The 23,887-nt window shown below is 32.0% G+C and overlaps 2 protein-coding genes and 1 long non-coding RNA gene across 4 annotated transcripts in view; 1 reads left to right on the forward strand and 2 right to left on the reverse strand.

The window, feature by feature from the left end:
• Window positions 1-6,270: 6,270 nt before the first annotated feature.
• On the reverse strand, window positions 6,271-8,434 carry LOC111706515 (uncharacterized). Its single transcript, XR_002766252.1, has 2 exons — window positions 8,074-8,434; window positions 6,271-6,561 (listed from the first exon to the last, which is right to left on the reverse strand). It is a non-coding gene; the product is annotated as an uncharacterized LOC111706515 (long non-coding RNA).
• Window positions 8,435-10,700: 2,266 nt separating this feature from the next.
• LOC111706512 (protein NipSnap homolog 3A) overlaps window positions 10,701-23,887 on the forward strand; it is a 29,857-nt gene continuing 16,670 nt past the window's right edge. Inside the window, exons 1-2 of the mRNA XM_023479407.1 lie at window positions 10,701-10,732; window positions 11,221-11,305. Of these exons, the coding sequence (XP_023335175.1) occupies window positions 11,261-11,305 (45 nt within the window). The 5' untranslated portion in view covers window positions 10,701-10,732; window positions 11,221-11,260. The remainder of the gene's footprint in view (window positions 10,733-11,220; window positions 11,306-23,887) is intronic.
• Window positions 12,278-21,436, reverse strand: LOC111706510 (acidic phospholipase A2 PA4). 2 transcript variants are annotated; one of them, XM_023479401.1, is made up of 13 exons: window positions 21,314-21,436; window positions 19,663-19,721; window positions 18,504-18,616; window positions 18,211-18,261; window positions 17,204-17,315; window positions 16,870-16,943; window positions 15,972-16,037; window positions 15,736-15,811; window positions 15,162-15,239; window positions 13,886-13,938; window positions 13,454-13,480; window positions 13,043-13,086; window positions 12,278-12,401 (listed from the first exon to the last, which is right to left on the reverse strand). In XM_023479401.1, the coding sequence occupies exons 1-13, from the start codon at window positions 21,348-21,350 to the stop codon at window positions 12,373-12,375; spliced, it is 819 nt and encodes a 272-aa protein (XP_023335169.1). In that variant the 5' UTR covers window positions 21,351-21,436; the 3' UTR covers window positions 12,278-12,372. The 2 variants fall into 2 exon arrangements, with proteins under 2 accessions (XP_023335169.1, XP_023335170.1); XM_023479402.1 differs by lacking the exon at window positions 18,504-18,616 and having other exon boundaries at window positions 21,314-21,417.

Below are 23,887 nucleotides of genomic sequence, written 5' to 3' on the forward strand. Positions count from 1 at the left end.
GAGGCACCAAGGAGTAAGGTAAAAGGTCCAGGAGATAACAAGGAGCTAGAAGAGAGCCAAGGAGGCACCAAGGAGTAAGGTAAAAGGTCCAGGAGATAACAAGGAAAGGAGGCACCAAGGAGTAAGGTAAAAGGTCCAGGAGATAACAAGGAGCTAGAAGAGAAGTTAAGAAAACAATGAGAAATTAGAAAATACGAGTTTTGACCGGATTTGGGAGAAACTTAAGAGATAAAATCAAAGAGAAATTTTACATCAGCACCGTGGAAAAAAAATCAAAAACAAAGAAAAAGTTATTAAACTATTTACTTTAATTTAATACAACTATGCAAGAAAGTATGTTTTTATAAAATGAAATGAAAAGATATTAGGTGTTTTTCCCTTTTTATTTGATTTTAAAGGTTGTAAAGATATTGAACTTTGTATTTTATTAGATAAAACTCTTGAAAAACTCCGAAGAACATCTTTTGATTGATCTCGCTGCATAAATTCTCTTCTCTTCATGGGTCAAGATATTTTACAACAAATCTCAAGAACAGGACTTCTTTGGATAAGGAGAAGTATGATAAGAAGAAACCTGGAACAAGAGAAACCAGAAGAAGGAGAAGCCAGGAGAAGAAGAAACCAGGAGAACAAGAAACAAGGAGAAAGAGAAACCAGGAGAAGGAAAAACTATAAAAGGGAGAAACCAGGAGAAGACAAATACAGGAGAAGGAGAAACTTGGAGTAGGAGAAACCAAGAGAAAGAGAGATCAGGAGAAGGGGGAACCAGGACAAGAAGAAACTATGGGAGAAGGAAAAAACAAGAGAAGAAAAAACCAGGAGAAGAAGAAACCAAGAGAAAAATAAACCAGGAGAAGAAAAAACCAAGAGAAGGAGAAACCTGCAGGAGAAGGAGAAACCAAGAGAAAGAGAGACTAGTTGAAGGGGGAACCAGGACAAGAAGAAACTATGGGAGAAGGAAAAAACAAGAGAAGAAAAAACCAGGAGAAGAAGAAACCAAGAGAAAGAGAAACCAGGAGAAGGGGTAACCAGGAAAAGGAGAAACCATGGGAGAAGGAGAAACATGCAGGAGAAGAAGAAACCAGGAAAAGGATAAACAAGGAGAAGGAGAAACCATGGGAAAAGAAGAAAACAGGAGAAGAAGAAACTAGAAGAAGGATAAACCAGGAAAAGAAGAAAACAGGAAAAGGAGAAACCAGGAGACACAAGAAATAGATTTTTACAGTAAAGCATTAATGTTATTAAATGTTTCTAAATTATTTTAATATTACCCTTCTTCCTTCACAGACATGCTTGGTTTTTGCAATTATTATTTTGACCAGATTCTGGAAGCGAAGATTTCAATATAAATTTCTTACACAAAAGAAGAATGCAGAAATACAGATAGAAAGATAGACAGGCAGACAAAATGAAAACCAGACGGACAGATTTAAAGATAGAATGATTGTCAGATATATAACTCATAGATAGATCGATACATAGATGATACAAATATCTCTGTTATAAATATGGATCTTTTTAGCTTGTCTCAACTTGGTCTCAACACAATAATTTTAAAAAAAAACACCAGAACCTAATTCCTTCACATACTGTTTTTTTCTTCAAAACATATAATGTTATTTGTTCAAGGTTTTACCAAACCTGGGAACTTTTGAATAGATTTAAATACTTTTAAATAAATCTCGCCTTGAAGGCACTTTAAACCTATAAAGGCTAAGGGATCTGAATCTATGAATAGCCTGGTGGGAGTCCCAAGCCCCCCCCCCCCTATAAAAAGGTTGTTAGAGTAAAGGTATAGTGTTGCAATGCATGTTCATAGCCTGATTTGTTCGAGACCATCTCTATAAAACAAAAATTAGATTGCTAACTTTAATAGTTAGGGTGATATGGATCAGTAACGTTTCGTACAGTAAATTTTCGTATAGTAACGTTTTGTCTAGTGCACTTTGTCTAGGTAACATTTGGTATAGGTAACATTTTGTATAGGTAACATTTTGTATAGATAACATTTGGTATAGGTAACATTTTGTATAGATAACATTTGGTATAGGTAACATTTTGTATAGATAACATTTGGTATAGGTGACATTTTGTATAGATAACATTTGGTACAGGTAACATTTTGTATAGATAACATTTGGTACAGGTAACATTTTGTATAGATAACATTTGGTATAGGTAACATTTTGTATAGATAACATTTGTTATAGGTAACATTTGGTATAGGTAACATTTTGTATAGATAACATTTGGTATAGGTAACATTTTGTATAGATAACATTTGGTATAGGTAACATTTTGTAAAGATAACATTTGGTATAGGTGACATTTTGTATAGATAACATTTGGTACAGGTAACATTTTGTATAGATAACATTTGGTACAGGTAACATTTTGTATAGATAACATTTGGTATAGGTAACATTTTGTATAAATAACATTTGGTATAGGTAACATTTTGTATAGATAACATTTGGTATAGGTAACATTTCATATAGATAACATCCATAATAATTTTTCGTATAAATGTAAAAATTAAAAAACGTCGAGATATTTTGTAAGAAAACCATGAATATTTTACTAAGAAAACTGCGAACCATTTAAAGAAAATCCGCAAAATTAAAAAAAACCTCAACCATGCCTCTGATAAGATTTACAAAGTCTACTCATGGAAAGGATGCAATAATTGATAACAACTATCATAAATATACATTAAATCGGATAATTAATGAAACTGTAAAAAAATGAAATTGTACATAAAATATAAATACAAAATAGCTGATATTTGGTGTTTCATTTTTCATCTTTATTTTTACATTTATACGAAAAATTACCCTAAGTGTTACCTATACGAAATGTTACCTATACCGAATGTTATCTATACCAAATGTTATCTTGACGAAATGTAACCTATACGAAATGTTACCTATACAAAGTGCACTATACGAAATGTTACCTAGACAAAATGTTACTATACGAAAATGTACTATACAAAATGTTACTGATCCGTGATAGGGAGTTTTGAAAAAAAAATGTCCAAAAAAAGGTCGGAAAAATGTTAAAAATAAAAATATTTCTTTGACAAATTTTAAGATGTGACATATGTTTATACGTTCTATATTCAAGAGCTTTTCGAAAATGTGGTCTAGATCTAAAGTTATGGTATATCTTTGATTTTTTTCAAAGACGGACCGGCCTTTTTACAGTCCTGAACCCTACCCTATTAGCATTAAAAAAACTTTAAACTACTTTTCCTTAAAAAATTCAAGGTGATAGTGTCAAAAAAAAGTGTGCTAGATTACGGTTAGATATGCTAAAAAAAGAACTTCAGTAAACTTAAAAATGATTTTAATTCAGATCAGTTGGATCCATTTAAAATTTGACTGCTCAGGTTCTTTTTCACTTGTATATATTAATAATGCAAGAAGGCTAATGTTGAAACATCAAAGGGAGTGTAAATTGATTTTAAAACTCTATTCTAAAGAGTTCATTACATAAGAATTATGTGGGTTTATTACATAAGAATTATGCGGCTTTATTAACATAATAATTATGTGGTTTTATTACATAAGAATTATGCGGGTTTATTACATATGAATTATGTGGGTCAGGGTTTATTAACATAAGAATTATTTAACGACTTAAAACATGTCTTTAATTTTGATTAATAACTAAGGGGGTGTAGCAAAAAAAAGGTTACGTCTCTTGGACTTTCGATAATGTTTTATTTTTAAATGACAAAACATAATATTTTTTCCAATTTTAAACATATTCTCATTTAACCCAATTCAATGCCTGACAAGGGAAATATCTAAAATCTTGTTAGCTTAAGCTCTCTAAGTCTTCTCACGGTTCTCAATGAACTTAGCATTTCAAATATTTGTAAAACTGATTAAATCTTAAAAATGAAAACTTTTATATTTTAAATTTTGTCGATAAAATCATTTATCATGCAATATTTTAAGTATTTAAGCAACTTTCAACACTTCTAACTAAGAATATCATTGTTCAAATGTTGATTCTAACGTTTAACTTTTACACTGTTAAAAGAAAAATAAATCCAGCCCAGGCCACGTTAAGCTAAAGATTGAAATCTTATATATTTTCAATCATATCATCTTACAATATAGAAGAACAAAAATGTTTACAATTACTAATATATAACCAGATGCCGCATTTACAGAATTTAAGTCGCGGTTTAACTACAAAATCTTTAGAACTCGATGTTGTAAACCTTTGATATTTTAGACTCAAATTACTTGATCTAACAGAATTCATGGGGTTTTGGGGGATTTAAGACGTGGCTTAAAATTCATTAAATTCGGACACTGATAAATTAGTTTTCTCATACTTAAGCATAAATTCAAAACTAGAGGAACTACAAGGTCACAAACTCGAACTAGTAAATCTGACCTTTCCCTTCTGTCTAGTTCACACTGAGACACACCATATCCGTAACTCTGAATCTAGTCATATTTTGCAAAAAAAGTGCAGTTTCTAGGAGAAATGGCTCCAAACAGATATTATATTGTTTAGGCTCTTCTTAAAAATCTGCAGTTATACAAACCAAAATTTTAGGATTTCTAAAGATTATGGGACTAAATCAAAATGTGTACTGTCACATTTATTCAGGATTCTTTATTTATGGAAAATTATACATTAGAGTGATTTCTCACTGCCACTTTTTATCTACACAATTTTTAAATCACTCAAAACTATAACATTCACTCAGAAGCGTTTCGTGGATTTTATAATTTCGAACAGAAATATTCTTAGTTGAAGCCCAGGGCCCTATCTCCTATCCAGCAGTCAACAAATCAGTTGAAACCTCCGAACCTTATGTTACAATAGATGAAATATTTTATGAATGATTCTTGGAATAATTTGATTTCTCCTCTCTGGATTCTATTCTACAGTCTTCACATATTCAGCAGAGATTACAAAGCAGACAAATTTAATCAAATTCAATCAAATTTAATTAATCTATAACTTTCTTTAAACTTTTTATTTAATAATGATTTCACGTGACATTACATCTAGATGTATATTTTGCATGTCCGATGTTGGGTTGCTTGTTTCAATTTTTTTCTTAATGCTTCAAACTTTATTTAGCCGTTGCACATGACCCCTGGAGACTGGTATGCCAGGATTGAAAACATCCCTCTAGAAAGTTTGTCAAAATAAAGAAATCCACAAAACTAAAGACTTGCAAAGTTGCAGAAACTCAGATCTAGAACAAGAACGTAAGATTTCTATTTTAATGTGCGTCTTACAAACAATTAAGATTGTTTTTTTTTTTAACCTTAACTTACCGATCACGGATATATAATAGAATGGATGGATCATAGATTAGTTTCGATGTAATTTTCTGGGTGGGGTGTTATGCAGTACATTGGAGTTCTAGCAGACAATGGACCCTGGACCAGCTCTTGCATAATTCCTTTCTTATTTAGCCAAACAGTTATATTCCACTGAATTTTAGAAGGTGTGGGGGATGGTTTGTTTAAGTCCCTTGTGTAGTTTTCAATGTTTAAACTTTATTTCAAAGATAGTTTAATTATCGTTGCCCCCCGACCTTTTTAAAGGCTTTAACTTAAATAATACTGAGGATTCAAAATAATAAATATATTATTGACTAAGAGTAAGAAGGCGGGGGGGTGGGCGAAGCCCCTTCTACTAAGAATAACACTATAAATGCCACCCACCCTTGAAAGTTACGCAGGACTATACAGTATACAGTGGGAATGATTCATATTTTTTTCTTCAGCTTAATCCTATAAAGGCTGGGGGGGGGGCTGAATCTATGTATTGCCTTAGAGTTCAGGTATAGGGTTGCAATGAGAGGTTATGGGGTGGCGTTAACCCCCCCCCCTTCCAGTCTATGGTGAACATTATAGCCATGTTCGGGTGTCCCAATAAACATGGAAATCAAGTCTAAACTTCTTAATTGTCTTTGTTCCACAAGGCATTATTCAGTAAACACAAATTAGTATATTTCCAGTATTAACTTCTGACACATAAACACTAGTCTCAGGATTTCTAAAATTCAAATCTGCAAAATCAATAACATTTTAAAGGATTAAATATCTCCGTCAATTTTGAAGAAAAAAACGAAGACCGCATTTTGGAAAGCCCAGTTTTTGTTACACTCCAACTTAGTCATTCATCAATATTGGAAATTCAAAATCAATTTTCCCAATCTGACAAGTGTAAAAAAGATTAGAATGTCATCTATGTTCTAATTATTTTTTCCCCTTATAATATATATTCAAAAAAGGCCAAATTTTTTATTTAAAAAAATATTGTTTATATAATATTGATAACAAAAATGAGGGATTCTTCCTTCCTACTGATTTTTGAACAAGATCAACTTGGACAGCTGAACTCGGATCTTGGTTCTCTGAGATTTTACATTCTCCACCTCCAGGGCATCCTCCAATGATTTTACTTTCTGCTTTAACCTGGTGTTCCATACTCGAAGTTTGTTGTTAAGCTGTTGTAAATCGTTGTTTGCAGCAGACAGTCTATTAAGTGTGGTCTCCTGGGTTGCATAGGAATGACCTGAAAAAAATATTCTTTTTAAATCTAGAAAAAGCTTTAAACTTTATCTTGATAATGAAATCTTCAAAAATCTCCCCCCTAGACCTGTCAAGGGGCCGGAACTCAGAGCTATCACACTTTTCGAATCTTAAACTGAAGAATGAAGACTGAAGAACAGGACAAAAATAGTTTGCTGTTTATGAAAAAAAATTCATATTATTGCAGTGCTGTAACTTAATTTTCCCTTTTAATTTCACAGAGTTTAGCTTGAAGAAGAGAAAAAGTAGTACTTAAGTAAGCAATTACAAGGTGATTGGACTGTACATGTAGTGTGTACCTTTAAAGTATCTTTGTTAAAATATTAAAGCAAAGGTCGTCCTACTCCAATCTTAACTACCTGGGCCTTCCGGTGTATACTTAACATCCACTGTATGGGCATTTTAAACATGTGGGAACTATCCACATGTGAACATTCATTCACTCATTATCAAACAGAACAGTGAACTGCTTTGTTAGTTAAATATGTTTTGAAATTATTTGTTTTTGATTATAACCTACAATATTTCAGAATTATGTAAGCCATCATTCACACTGGACTACATGTCCAGAAACCTCTACTTTTATGGCTTTTTTCGGCTAATGTAAATAAGTTAATTATTTTTGATTTAAAATTCTTTCCTATTTTGAATTGCTTTGAAAACAATGCCACTTAACCAGAATAAAATAATAAGAAAATTCCTTCATTGTCATTTGTTGTATCAATGCAATTTAAACAAACTTTTTCATATTCAATTAATTTTCTTTTATCCTTTCTATGTAATTTATTGTATTTTTGCAGGTTTTAACTTTTCTACATCGATGTTAAAATTTACTGAATAAAGTCCTGTGCTAAAATGTGATGTTTTATTTCAACAATCTTATACTTGTGCGACTTTTGCCTGATATCCAAGAAGCTGAATGTTCTGAACTTACAGTTTAAACTTTGCCCCCACCCCTCATAGGAGCTCCAAGGGGGGGGGGCAAAGTAAAAGAATTTCTTAAAGGAAGATTACAATATATAAGAATGGATACAAATTTTCAATAACAGACAATTTCGTAATATGAATATCATAACCCATAAAAAAAGTATGCCTGATCGTCTAGAAGCCAAATATTTTGAATTTACAGTTCAAATTTTGTCCCCCCCCCCACATTTCATTCTGTATACGCCCTTGAAAACCCCATATATTTTACAGTTTGTCGCACTTTTGGACCTGCAAATTTCCGTTTTTACTATAACCCCTCTCCCTTTGCACAATCACACAAATTTTCAAATTTGTTCAAATATCTAAGAAAAACCCATTTATTTTACCGTTTGTCCAAGTTTTTCACCTCTAAATTTTCAATTACCTAATACCTATATGTACACTGTACAGTCACACAAATCTTTTAATTTTTAAAGAAGTTTAAAAATGAATATAACATTTTTCGTCAAAATCAAAAAAAGTTTACATTTATCGAACTTTTTAAAACAAAAATTGAATCACATATTACCTTGAATTGCTGATGACTTGGGGTTAGAGGATGGTATGGCTCTAGGTCGTAGTCTTTTAGAAACCCTATTAAGGTCATCAGGAGAAAAATGGTCTGAGCATATCACACTCCATTTTTTCGGATTCCAGGAGGAAGGTTGGCTTGTAAACCATACTTCTCTTAGGTCTTTTTTCGGGAACGAAAAAAAAGATTTTATCTTGACAAGTACTATTATTTTCACTTGATATAACACTGCAGTACCTCATGTTCATACATCACAGGGCCCACTGTTTATCAATACAGCTGTACAACTTTCCTACTCTATGGACCCTGAACTTTCCTTCAGATATTAATTCTTTGTAAACAAAAAAAAAATATATTTTGAATAAAAAAAAATAAAAAACTGTATAAAAGAAACATTAAAAAAAAACATCATATGCCCCTAAAATAAACACAACAAATCTAGGGTCCGGTTTGCTATATCAGCTGGTAGGCCCATGGAAAAAAATTACCAAAATAAAATTTGTACTGTGGCCGAGTTCAGTGTAGATAGATAGATAGAATCATATCTATAAGCGGGCCGTGGACACAAAGAACATACACGTACATTGTACAGTGACTCACAATAAATGTTTAACTTAATTAAAGAAAAAAAATGACAGAATTATGTAAAACTTTCTATCCACGTCTTTGCAACATGATCACGTCCCACCGGTGTACATTGGAACATCCGAGCTGGGTCAACCTTTGCAGTCCTACTTTGAACTGTACCGCCAATTTACAATTACTAAAGTAGCAGAGGAGTGTGTGATGATGCAAATCTTTGATATTTCAAAATAAGAATATAAATTTCTACGACTTTGGGTAGCAAAAATATAGGGATTAGAAAATCAGAGTTTGTGGCAAAAATTTAAATTCCTTTAAGCTGTTAAATCGTTGCCATTGCTCCTCATAGTTCGTTCATTTACATAGTTTCTCTTCAGATTTACACATTTTCATAAATAGTGAAAGTGAAAAGGATTTGAAGTTTGCATTTCAATTCTCATGTTTTTAACTCTGAGCTGCCATGAACCTGTCTTTTTATTTTGTTCTTTTAGAAATATCTCGAATCAAGAAATGTTGTTTTCCCAACATGTTCTTCCAAATTACTAGAATATGAATTTTAAAATATAATATTTTTTTCAGCTACACGTCGAATTAGAATCAAATTTAGCTCCTGGGATGTAAAAAAGGTTAAGCCCCCCCCCTCCCCCCCCCAACCAGACAGATTTCTGTAAATTATCAGATTTCTGTAAATTATCGAAATTCAAATTTAATTTTTTTATTATGAAAAAAGAAAGTTACAGTTAGAGGGAACCATAAGATTAAAAGCGACCCTCTACATTAGAAAGGTGGTAATGCCCGGTTTACAACCATAGAGAATAGAATATATATTAGAGAGGAATTAAAAGAATCTCTCGGTATGAATTTTTTCAGTCCCTTTCAGTCTGAAAGGGAGTTCAAAGTGTACAAATCATGTAAATGTTCACAAATTATATGCAGTAGAGTACATTAATACAGTATGTTCCCTAGACTATTCATTTTAATTTCTAAATTTTTAAAGCTGTTAAATAAACTTTATAATGAATTAGGTGAATAAAAACCATCATTTGATTTATAGTTATAACGGAAAATCATTGTTTGTAAAGTGAAAGGCATATAGTCCATGTGAAATGATCATTGGTCAATTATGTAACCAGCCTATTTCATAATTTGGTTTTCTTTAAACATTAATTTTAGATTTTTTATAAAATGATATTCCAGGGCCCAAAAGATAAATATGTGAAGTACACCTGCAGTATGGAAACAGTACAACAAAATGGCAGTTTTACACTTTTTTCTAATAAATTCCTCTCTAATATATATTCTATTCTCTTTGTTTACAACGGTACCCTTAAAAGCTTTGTTCGATTAAGGATGAGTTAGGTATTCGCGTTTTTGTTTCTTTAAAGTGATTATTTTCATTTAAAGGAGAAACCATCAGATTTAAACACTTTTTAGTCAGGAAAACGACATTATCATCCATATTTTTGATTAGATTAACTTTACAAGGGTACCTTTGTAAAGTAGGCATTGCCATTTTTGCTTGAAGGTTACTTGAAATTACGCCATTATTCCCTTTAAGAAACAAGTTTGAATAAAGATTGTCTCTGAAGTCTCGTGGTAATTTAAGATCTATTCTATTTAGCTAGTGATCTTTGAACCCTAATTCTTATCTGGAGTTTATCAGTATCATTCCAACCTTATAGCGTTTGCAGTGAATATATATATATATATATATATAACTGGAATTGATTCATTAACAATCCCAATTTAATACTCTATATGTCAGTCAAAAATGTAAAATAATCAAATTTGATTAAAACTTCACGTGTATTTTCAACCTTAAAGGGACTGCAAAGGGAAAATGAAAGGGGGTGTATAGGCTGAAACCTGAGAATTTCAGGAGCTGATTGAGACCTATAAGACATCTATATGATGTTCTTGTCTCGAGAAATAGATTTATAAAACTTTGTGAAAATTATACCAAAACTTATGTAAGATTTTGTACAAGATTCGTAATATTTAACAGATCATATTCAACAAATATGCAACCAATCTCTGAAAACGACGATATCCCAGAGGAGTCTGAGAAACTCAGGTGTACTTCTATTATTATTTGAATTTAAGATTTTTAAATTTTAACAGATATAATTATTATTATTTATACGTCCAGACCATGTCACCGGCACTTCGACCAATGGCAGTGCAGTATTATTGTCATGTGCCTCCATCTGTATCACGTGACCAGTATACTGCACTTTCATTGGAGGGAGTTCTGGTCACGTGATACGGACGTATATTTTGCATATATACGTTTTGGTATAATTTTGATGTAGTTTTATGTTGATTTCTCGAGACAGGAACATCAGATAGATGCCTTATAGGTATCGTTCAACTCCTGAGATTCTCAGGTTTCAACCTATACCCCATTTCATTTTACCTTTACATTCCCTTTGAAACAAAACAGTACTCTAACAGCCAAGACCAACATTATTGAAAAATTTAACAAATTTCTTTTTTATATTAAAAAAGAATAGATGAATAGTAAAATTCTTAATTCAAATGTGAATTAGTGAACTACTTCAGTTTTATTAAACTTGAGGATTTTCTTTCCACTTCAGTGACGATGTTTACAAAAATGGCTGTTAGAGGATTTAAGAGAGTAAATTGGGTAAGTTTTATATTTAATTTTGAGGATATTAAAAGAAACTGCAGACGAACTACCATGGTATTCTCATTCTCAAATGGTATCTTCAGGATTAACCGCAAATGATGACTGAATAGAAGACATGGAACTCTTAAAATACGACGATCCCAAAATTAAATTCTTTCTATGTATAGTAAACAGCCAATTCCGGTCCAATGCTAGCCAAAAATAAAACAGAGATACGTTTGCTGAAACAAGATAATAATTCTATTTTTTTGAAGAACTTTACAGAAAGAAGTTTTTGAGTAAAAAAACTCGTTAATGTAAAAAATATCAGGGTTTTAACGAAATATTTCTCTGTATAGTAACAATGTGTAAACACATCATAAAGTTTATACACACGTGCTCAATCTGAAGATAGATATTTCAGAATCTTTAACTTGTTGAGCATTTTTGATGCTGGTTAATACCAAGGTTGTATAATAAGGTTAGATGCGCTCCAATGTAAGTAAAGACGACTTGTATAGCAATGAACACTAATACCCCTAATATGACGTCACTGCTTAATTTGAATAATAATAAATTTTGCCGCTCACTAAATTTAAACCAACTCAAAAATTGAAAAGTTGAATTATAAATGCATTTTTTAGCTTTAAACTTGTTATCACAATCAATATTTGTTTAATGGGATGATTGTTACTTAAGTATCAGTGATGTCATATTAGGTATTAAAGTTTAAATTGCTATGAAAGTCGTTTTCACCTAAATTAGAGCGCATCCAGAGTATTCAACCTAATATACAACCTTGGCTAATACTGTAAGCGACACACAACCAGGGGAGTGGTTCTTATTTCTCTTTCTCCCGTTTTAAAATAGAATTGTACCTTCCCCTAACAAAGATCTATCTATATGTACTATAAAAACGTGATATTGTATAATATATTGTATATTGTATATATTGCAAAATGAGAACCTGAGTTATTATTTAGAAAACGATTAACTCAAAGACGACATTTATTCTCAACATTTATTTCTTTAGAAATAAAAACGGTGTAAATCAAGCATCCAATTCTTTGTCGATAACCTCTGGTCTAATACCGATCAGCAGGCTGTACAACAACTAAATTAAAATAAACGATTTTTTTTAATTCGATTGATATCTCTGAACATGAATCTGTCGATTCTGAGGTTTCAAAAGTGAACCAAGAAAATCTTAATTGTCATTTATATTTATGGACAATTATTTTGAGAAGAACCAATGGTCTTTAGGAAAATTAGTTTGACCAAACCAAACCAACTTAAACTAGCTTTACTTATAAAAATCACTTCATGAAATGTTATTAAGTAAATTATATTTAGAGTTTTTCAAATTTCTTTAATAGTTTTAAAAAATGTATTCTAAATATGCAATTTTTATGAAAAGTAATGCAAATTTTTAAGGGCTTATAATGCAACAAGGATTCCTTAAATCTTTTAAAATCCTGACTTTACTATTATGATTGATAAAGCTTTACAGTGAGGTTGGACCCCTAAAAATGTAAAAAATAAAACTGACTCAGTCAAGTTATGACTGATTTCAATGAACATAAACAAAGTACAATTGTGCAGTGCAGACAGAAACAATTGGCTTTATAAGTTGATTTTTAAGCGACAAGTAGAGCTGTTAGCTTCACAGCATTAGCAATATCAAATACACTTCTGATTTTTGAAATGTCGTCTTTCTATTCCACAGTTTTATGGGTCACACTGTAAAGCTGTCACCTAATTCCGGCATTGATTCTTGATCCTCTTCCCACTCTATACACCTAGTCAAGATCAGACAAGATTAAACAACTTTTTTACAAAGATTTTATTGTTAGTCAAATCTATATTTATTAGTAATCTCCGTTTGTTTGTCTATTTGGATGTTCTATTATAACGCACGTACCCCTGAACCTAATTGCCTTTAAGTTTTATTGGTAAACTCGGAAGAACGACAGGAATGTTCTTAGCCTGGTGTTAAACTTTGAAGTTGAGTGAGTTGACAACGCTGGGTTCCCAAGCTAGTACATTTATAAAGCTCCAGGGGCGGATGTGAGCAATGAGCATTAAAGCACTTGCTCACCCCTGAAAAATTCCTTCCCCCTGAACCATTGAGGAGCCTTGGTGTTTTTTGATAATAAAATAGCTTACCCATCATCATCCCTCCACTCTGAACATCTAGAACACAATTTTAATCCAATTTCAGAAGTAATATCGGGTTGTCCCTCTGTTTGTTTGGATGACATATCTCATCATCCCTTAGACCGATTTGCCTCTTATTTAATTAAGAAACTCGGTAGAACTTTTTGGGAATTTTTTATCTTGGTTTCAAGTTGAGAAGGAACTTTCATAAGGAAAATTTAGTTGTAAGGGAAAGATTGGTAACCAAGCTAGTATTTATATAAAGTAATACAAGCCATGATTTTGCTCTTCAAGTTCTAAACAGGAAAGCTTTATATAGTACACTTTATGAGCACAAATATAAAAGAAACAAGTTTAATTATAATATGCTACCTTAAACTTTTAAGTTTAAAAAAGTATAATTTTTTTTATCCAAATTTTTATTTCTATGAATCAACTTACTTCTTTGGCTGTACGAAATCTACACAGCGCATTTTCACAATGTTAAAGAACATCTAAAACAAAACATAAACCAACTAATAACTAATACAGCAGTACTTCTCAAGGGTGGTAAATAGTAACAACAGGATTAAAAGAAGAGTTAAACAAAAGTAAAAGGATTAAATATTAACAACAGGATTAAAAGAAAGTTAAACAATATTAACAGAATTAAATATTTTTAAATCAAAATATTTTTATTCAGTAAAAAATTAAATGCAAACATTATTGATTAAGATTTGTACGATTACATATACATTTTATGTTTGGTTTTTAAACATTTTTACTATTCTTATCAATTAAAAGGATTCAGTACATTATCTATTTTTATAGATTTTGTATATCATTATACGTCAGGCAGATTTTCGTTTTAGAATGCCAGTGTAGAGCCTGGCAACAGCACTTTAATGAACTATTTGTGAAACATGCATAGTAGTTTCCCACTTTTTCAGTTGATTTAACTGGACATAACCGGCACTTCTTGTCCTCGCAATATCCAGACATAGGGTTATCCATATTTGACGGGGTAATGGATCAGATTTAGATATAGGACTGGGCTCGGATTCAGTGTCAGACTCCTCAGAATCACCGGGGTTAGGGTTAGGTTGGGTTTTAGGCTCTGGATCAGGTTCAGTTTCAGACTAGGAGCTTGCATGTTTATTATTCCCGTCCAGCTGAGGAATGGGGGATGATACTAAAGATTGAGAGCGTGTCTTTCTCTTCTTTTGGGGGGTTAAAGTTGAGATTTCTTCAACATTTGGCGGAATCCCAATGGACTGGGGGCCTCTCATGGACCTCTCCTCAGATTGCGGAACTTTCAAATTAAATATCAACAACATGATTAAAAGAAGAGTTAAACAATAGTAACAGGATTCAATAGTAACAACAGGATTAAAAGAAGAGTTCAACAATAGTAACAGGATTAAATAGTAACAACAGGATTAAAAGAAGAGTTAAACAATAGTAACAGGATTCAATAGTAACAACATGATTAAAAGAAGAGTTCAACAATAGTAACAGGATTAAATAGTAACAACAGGATTAAAAGAAGAGTTAAACAATAGTAACAGGATTAAATAGTAACAACAGGATTAACAGAAGAGTTCAACAATAGTTAACAGGATTAAATAGTAAAAACAGGATTAAAAGAAAACTATTTAGATCACTTATGAGTTAAAAAAATCATTGCATCCAGAAAAAAAGAGAATATTTACTAAAAATATTAAAAATAGTATTTCACCTTCCCGACATCATCAGCGGATGTACTTCCGACATCCTTCAAACAATTGTAGAACAACTCATCACATTTACAGAAACACTAAATGGTTGAATTGAAGAGTTAAAATGACTTATTGTGAATATGTATTTTTAATAAAAATATAAGATATGATAATGCTATAGAACACAATTTTTCCAATAAAATTTCATAACAGAAAATTGACTCTTAATCTACTTTTGTAAAAAATTGTTCTATTGGGACCTTCCATGCAAAGATGGCAATGCTTAATTTTCCTCTAAAAGTTTTGACATGATCAAATATGAATTAGAAATCAATGTTTATAATTTTGAAGAGTGATAATTTTCAATTGTGGTTTCTTTACAATAGTGAATTGTGCATTTCCACTCTAGGAAAACATATAGAAATTAAAAAGAATTAAGCACTTTATAGACCTATAAAAATGACAATATCTTCCATTATATTGATTTTAAAGTGTATCGTTGAAAGTCGGGCTTTGCAATCTTTACTGGAGGGTCCCTTGAAATTAAGCTTACTGTTGCTATAAAAAGACAAAAACAATAATAAATGTTAGAACCTGTGTGTATGGTGTAGGGTTTCTTGTAGAGAGTCGTGGTAAATCATATGGACAAAAATCATGCTGCCGACAACATCTTGAGAATTTTTTATGGTTTACTTATTTCCTTTTTTTAAATTTTCTTAACACTTGTTGCAGTGTTTTTATTTTATTTTTATAAATTTGACCCAATATGCTATATTTGATTTCTACCTGTCTAGCTGAAGTCTGGACCAAGATGCTATATTTGATTTCACCTGTCTAGCTGAAAGTCTGGACCAAGATGATTGAAATGTTTTGCAATATTTCCTGCACCGCACCACCTACAGTTATAACAGATTGTTTTATATCTATATATAAATTTGGCTTGTCTGTCTGTTTGTCTGTCTGTCTGTCTGTCTGTTTGTCTGTCTGTCTGTTTGTATCCAATAAACGTCAAAACGGCTGAACCGATCGGGCCCAAATTTTTTGTGGGACATCTAGGGACCCCAGGGAAGGTTTATGAATGACTGAATTTTTAAATATTTGTCTCCATAAAAATTCGATCGTCATTAAAATTTTGAAAATTTTGAAAATTCACGAAATTTTTGTGAAAATCCGCGAATTATTTTTGTTTTGTTTTACGATGTACACAAAGAGAACATGTTCACAATTAATTTAGAAGATGGGCGCTTCGCGCCCTCTAAGGCTAGTATTTTATATTCCAGGATACTTTGCACCCCTTGTTTCCTTAATTGCAACCGCTTTTTTCTAAGTATTATTAAAAATAAGAAGATGAAACATAGTATATTTTTCTGTTTTATTTAGTGGATTTTTAAAAATAAAATTTTTTAACTAAAAGCGTTGAATCTTTTTTATTTCGAAAAGCCTTAAACCTTCCCTGTGGTCAATGCCAAAAAAAAAGTCTGATCAATTCAGTCGGTTTTACGTTTGCTGAATACAAACCAGCGAACTAACAAACAAACAAACAGACGAGGCAAACCTACATTGAGATATAGATTTTCTGGTTTTGATTGTTTGTTTGAAAATATCTGTAAATTATTTTCAAATTTCTTCAAAGACAGTCGAGCGTGATCTTGAAAAGTTTTTTTCAGACTTAAAACATTTGATTTGCATTTGAAAATGTTGGTTGGTTGTATGATAAGAAAAACTTACAAAGTTTTTGGAATAATACCGCTTGAAGCTGAGTGAAAAAAGGAAGAAGGAGAGAAATCTTGCTTATTCTCATCCTAACAAACATATTTAACAATTATTCAAAGGGACTGATTACTCGCCACAAACTCAAATTTTCTCATCCTTATATCTTTTTAACTTGGTGTTATACACCTTTGATACTTCTTTGATCCAGTAGAATTAATATCGAAGCTTTGTTTACGACATTATATTTCAAAGATTTAGGATTAGAAAATCTGAATTGATGGCGAGTTATCAGTTAATTGAGTTAACTTTGTTTTAAAGTACTTTTTATCAAATCCTTGCAGATTTTTACCTGGGAATCTTTTTTCTCCTCCAGTTGTATTTTATGCGCTGACGGGTGAAAATTACATCTTTTTATCAGATCTAGCATATCCATCAGCTTTAGCTTTACTACTTTCACATCACTAGAATTCAGATAGTTTTATCAGATCTAGCATATCCATCAGCTTAAGCTTTACTACCTTCACTTCATTAGAATTAGATAGTTTTATCAGATCAAGCATATCCATCAGCTTTAGCTTTACTACCTTCACTTCAAATTCAGATAGTTTTATCAGATCAAGCATATCAATTAGATTTAGCTTTACTACCTATACTTTATATTCAGATAGTTTTATCAGATCTAGCATATCCATCAGCTTAAGCTTTACTACCTTTACTTTATATTCAGATAGTTTTATCAGATCAAGCATATCCATCAGCTTTAGCTTTACTACCTTCACTTCACTAGAATTCAGATAGTTTTATCAGATCTAGCATATCATCAGCTTTAGCTTTACTACCTTCACTTCGAATTCAGATAGTTTTATCAGATCAAGCATATCCATTAGCTTTAGCTTTACTACCTTCACTTCAAATTCAGGTAGTTTTATCAGATCAAGCATATAACTTTCCTAACTTCATTTTACTCCACTTAAAATAGTTAAATTTTTAGACTCGACTTGTGACCTAGCTAAATGCTTAAAAAATAGACTGTTTGTTGTTCAGATACCCAAATATTCGAAATTAAAAAAATTGCCTATAATTTACACCTGTGCTGCCATCTTAGAAAGATTGCAGTTAAAAAATAAGCAGCAAAATAATGGTTTAAAATTTTTCCAAAAACTGTTAAACCTCTTGAATTTTACACCAACTCCATTAGTCCTCGGACAAGCTGCCTCAATGTCTACTTTTTAGCTTTTACCGTGCACTATCCAGGATAAGAGGGGGGGGGTAGGTAGGTTTACCGTGCACTATCCAGGATAAGAGGGGGGGGGGGGGGAGGTAGGTTTAAACTTTATTCTGTTAAAATTGAAGTACCTGCCAATTTGTTTGAACATTTGAAGCTTTTCTTCCACCACTCGTGCCTCGCTTTCATGAAAAAGTTAATTTATGTTTGTTTTTATTTTTTCTTAAGTTTTGCCCTTTCACCCATTTCATGCTGAAAATAAAAGACGTAGACGTTTTTTAAGAAAATTTGGCATTTATTGAGATGGAGATAGTTATGAAAACATATACAACCCTCTAGCTGTATATTGAGAAGGAAAAGATGTAAATAGTTATGAAAACATATATAAACCCCTAGCTGTATATAGAAAAATAAGTTTGTTTACTCGTTCTTTTTTACGAGGAGGCAAGTTAAAATCTGATTATGTGAATCCAATATCAGATCCGCAACCGTCTTCCCAGAGTGGAATAAATATCGTCTTTCTCCAGGATTCAAGACCTAGAGGAATCACATGGGCAATTGGGCATCGTTAATTGAGGTCCGTTTCCAGAGATTTATGGTTTTTTTGACATTAAAATTGGTGCACAAAAGTTGCAAAATTGAATTATCTGTAAGTTTGCTTAAATATCATTATTGTCTAGACGAAAAACGCGTTTTAAAAAATCGTTTTGGTTAATATCTTTGGTCAGAGTAAAAATATTGCATATTGTAATAAAAGCAAACTTATCTAGCACGCAATATTAAAATAGGATTCAGTTTTATTAATTTCTGACGGGTATCGTGTTGAGGACGAGGTCCGTTTTTTTCGGTTTAAAGAGGCTATATAAAAATCAAAGATATCATTTTGCCACTGAGCAAAATGAGATTTACTGTAAGTTTGTTTTTATTACATTACGCAAAATACTAAAGATATTATAACCATATTTTTCATATCAATTTATAATAACGATTTAATCATAGAAAAAAATGTTTAGGTCAGATTAAAATTTGTTCAGACTGAAATGAAATCAACCTTATTAAGTATACAATTTTGACAGAGGCATATTCAGGGGGGGGGGGGCTATTGGAGCTCAGTAGTCAGTACCTTCCCCTGGACCAGTAAAATCAAGTTCTCTGGAGAAACCCCCCCACCCCTGGAAAACTTCCTGAGTACGCCCCTAAATTTTGAAATAGGTGAAACTTCTCAAACTCATGTGAAGCCTCTTGGAAGTAAAAAAAAACTTTAACATATAAAAACGGACCTCAAAATGATGCACATCTTTAATTATACAATATTTTTAATAGGTCTACTTAATGATTATAATATGTCATTCAAGCTAGGGGCGTTTATAACAAGATGTTTTTATACTTGCATGAGAAGTGTTAGGGGATGGCGGAAATATGTTACTAGGGATTCTAAGGGAAAATTTACAGCTATTTAAGTTCTTTTGATTAAAAAGGGGATTAGGATATTCTTATGATATGGATTTCCCCCCCCCCCCCACCATAAAAATACGCTCTTGCTTTCAAGGTTGCGAAAGGCGGAAATGAAAAAATGTAAATACCTTTTCTGAAAATGTTCCCACACCTGCCACAGATCTGAATTTGGAAAAAACTTCATCAGCTGTAATCGTAGCAATGTCAATTTGGTTAATTTTAATTAAAAACTGGTTTGGAAATCATGTAAGTGATCTTGAATATAAGACTGAGGGTTCACTTAATGCCTGTACAACAAATCTTGATAGTTTTCTAGTTTGTTTAAGTGCAGTACGGAGAAAATTAATGGCCGCAGTTTGTTAATTATATATAAAAGGTGTTACTAAAAAAAACACAAGATGGTAGAATTCAAAATTAAACAACAAAATGGGACAGGATGCTTTAAGACTAATTGATGGAAAAAATAATGACAAAAACACCTTAAACCACCTTGGAAAGGCTTGAATACAAAATAGTAATTAAGCCAGTGATGGTACACTGGTCGAAACCCTTTTTTGTCATATTTAATACCAAAAAAAATGAAGATCGCTTGAAAAGTATTCTGTTTTGACGATCTTAGGAGTAAAGAAAACCATTAAATTTAAAAAAAATTGGTTGGGTGATGAATTTGATAATTAAAAACATGCGCATGAGAATAATCATTGAATATTGTGAGTTTGTATTTTCAATTTAATTGTGGCAAACATTTAAAATACTAGATTCAAGCCATACTTAAAATACTGGGCACCAGAAAATACAGATGAACAAACTAAAATCAAAAGGTGTTGAAATCTCCTGAATAGTGAAAAAGAGATTTTCAACTCCAGGCTGGATTATTATCTTTCAACCACCAATATGGCAAAAGTTTGGCTTTGAGAACTTTCTGAGTATTTTTAAGGACATGGCTGCCAAGAGAAAAAAAACATGATTAACCCTGAATAAAGTTACGAGAAATTATTTTTGTAGGCGTTTACTGGCCAGCATGTCCACTTTAGGTCATTTTAGTTAAAAATCGATAAAGAACACCAATGAGTGATATAAAACTATCAAAGTCATGTGAAAACCTTCAGATTGGTACATTAGATTGGTACATTAGATTGATACATTAGATTGGTACATTTTTAATCTTTCAATTTGCCATATACCATTTACAAATAAAAAAATGATCACTTTGTGTGGTTAATTAGTAAACCCTTTATGTAGAAAAATGTTCTTATGAAATCAAAAGAGGTGACTGTACTTTGAATTTTGTCATTGCAATTCTAATCTATAATTGATATTAAATTAAATATTAACAGGGGTCTGTTCTAGAGAACGATTTTTGGACCCCCCTCCTTATCAATTTTGTACATGACCACTTACTTTTCAGCAAAATTATTATTTTTTTTTATTATTTTATGGTTAGGTTTTGTTGAGAAAATTTCTTGGCCGAGCGCTGCGGCTTGGACAGGCTAGGGGGCCGAGCGCATGCGGCTAGGACAGGCTAGGGGGCCGAGCGCTGCGGCTAGGACAGGCTAGGGGACCGAGCGCCGCGGCTAGGACAGACTATGGAGCCGGGCGCTGCGGCTACAACATCAATTATATCCATGTTACATACATATGAGATCCATGTACAAAATTGAGAGAAGGGGGGAGGAGAGTAGGGGTAGGGGTCCAAAAATCGTTCTCTAGGATTCCTAGGATAGAGTGTATCGATTGTCTGTTTTCATTTCAATAGTAAGACAATTTGATTAACATTGCCTGTAAATACTGATATCACGAAGACTAAGAAAATCATTTTAAAATATTGTAAACATAAACTGAACTGTACAGTGAGTACGATGTGTACACTGGTCACTGGGTCAATCTGTACAATACTGTTGAGTACTCATTATGCTTTTAGTCAAGAAATCTATAGACCAGGAACCGCCATATCTGATGCGTCAAATCTGTGTACTGCAGTGGGAGGAGATCAAAACAAAGAATTCAGGGGCAAAGGAGGGGGGATAATAAGATATATTGCTATCGTAGACATGAATAATGATTATAAAACGCAAGAATATTTGTTACTTACGAGCAAAGGCAGGAGAGGGAAATGATAATTACCAAGATTATATTCAAATTGTGAAACTTTATATGGTAAAATTAAGATGTTTTAATAAAAGCAAAAACAAGTCTTCATTCCATTGGAATCAATGCAAAAAGGGACAGTAGACATAATTCAATGTCTAACAGAACTGCACACGTAATTGTGTCCCATACAAAGATGTATGCCTGATTCACCTTTAAAAACTTTTTCGGGAAATGCACATTAAACATTACTCATTTATAAATAAAACCTTCTAACATAAAATTCGAGAAAAAATGAAAAAAATGATATTCATATTTCAATACATTTATTTATTGACATTTTATACATTCTATTTTATTGAAAGCAAATCGTTAAACTTTTTAATTTTATCACATCATAATTCTAAAACATAAACTGAGCAGTTTGCTTCATTGTTCTGACATTTTGTTTACTATTTTCATTCAAGCTTACATTAAGTTGTTGTCAGTTTACTGAAAAATCTTATATTTACAAAAAGTTTCACAACCTCCCGAGGTCATCTTTTGTTCATTGCAGTAATAGTTGAATTTTTTTTTCTCGATAGGATCATGCCCTCTCTCCAGAGACTCTCCATGTATTTTTAAAAATATTTTTTGAAATATTTTCTCATATTTTTCAACTTCTTCCAATAGATCTTTGGATAGATAAAACAAGGATCCTCTCTATTTTAAGTCTATCCAATCACAGTTTGTTTTCTCCTCGCCGACTCTGACAAGGCCGGGAACCCTGTTTTGCAATTTAGCGATTCATGAATTCCTGGGGAAAGGGGTTTATTAAGAATTTTTAGATATTTTCAATATTAGTTCTGCCACTTATATGATATATTGATTTAATACTGTAGTACAACTATTACATTAATCATGTTCACCGCAAATATTGTTTGATGCAAGGTACTAATCCAAGGAAAGTTATTTCAGAGGGGTAGGTATGTTTTGTACTGCAGTGTACTGTCTTTGGGCGGAAAAGTACACTTCATTTGTAAACATGGCAATTCCTCTTATATTCCTTGGCCTGGAGCAGTACTTTGTTTTATTATATGTTAATACAATTTAATTTTTAAACAAAGCTGTGTGAATATTCCCTTAGTTGAATTCTTTATATCTATGGAGAATAAAAGAGAGGGAAACGGGGTTTGTTAACATTTAACGGTGACATATTGGAATTGCATGATGGTTTTAATGCAAATAAACAACAATTAGTAAACAGTGATGTCACTCCACATTAACTGCATGCTATCCATGGAGGGGTGGGGTGAAGAGCCGCCATGAGCCCCGCGAAATGACCTCCAAGCCCCACAAAACTGTCTCTGTGCTACTTCTTCAAGCGTCACGTGAATTACAAACAAACAAACAACCTAAATTAATAAACAGGGATAATAACAGTGTGAAACAAGGTTGTATAAGGTTGCGTACTTTCGATGCGCTCCAATGTACAGAAAATGTCGTCTCCTACAGTTATACCCTAAATAAGCCATACATCGAAAGAATTCATCAAAGGTAGTATTTTTCACTTACTAACAATGGAATCTTGCAGATATTTAGTATTTTTAAATAAATGATTATATGGAGCTCTGTAAAGCTGTTACCGGCTATTTCTTTATTTTCGCAAATACTGAGATTTACGTAAAATATATAGTGAAAAAGTGTCAAGACGACATTTGATAAATTCTTTCGATGTATGGCTTATTTAGGGTTTAACTGTAAAAGATAGAAACCTCATATGACATCAGTCTCGCCTCTATAATCAGTGACGTCATATGAGGTTTTTATATTCCGATTTTCCGTATATTGAAGCACGTGCTTCACGAGTAATCAACCAATGCGAACTTTAATTCATACGGACTGATTATTTCTCTCTCATGTGGAATTTTTGCATTGATAGCAACCCTAACATTTACATCAGTTTAGTTAAAAATAAAAATGAAAATTCAAAAAAAACTTTACTATTTATCTCTTTTTACTCTAGTCTTTCCAGTTTTTCAAAATTTTAGACGCGCGTAAATATTATGAAAATAATTTTTGTCACCTTTATTGAAAAAAAAGATATATATAGTATATTAGTACAAAAATTGATTATCATCATATAAATGTGTTTTGTTCAATCATACATATATAATTCTACCTACAGGGTGTCCCACGAAACATGACACTTTGTGAATAGTTTAGAATGTCTTCTTCCAAAATTTGTTATTATGTTTGATACGTAAGACAATAATATAAATATTA

This window comes from Eurytemora carolleeae, unplaced genomic scaffold, assembly GCF_000591075.1.
Source record: "Eurytemora carolleeae unplaced genomic scaffold, Eaff_2.0 scaffold736, whole genome shotgun sequence".
Classification (NCBI taxonomy): domain Eukaryota; kingdom Metazoa; phylum Arthropoda; class Copepoda; order Calanoida; family Temoridae; genus Eurytemora; species Eurytemora carolleeae.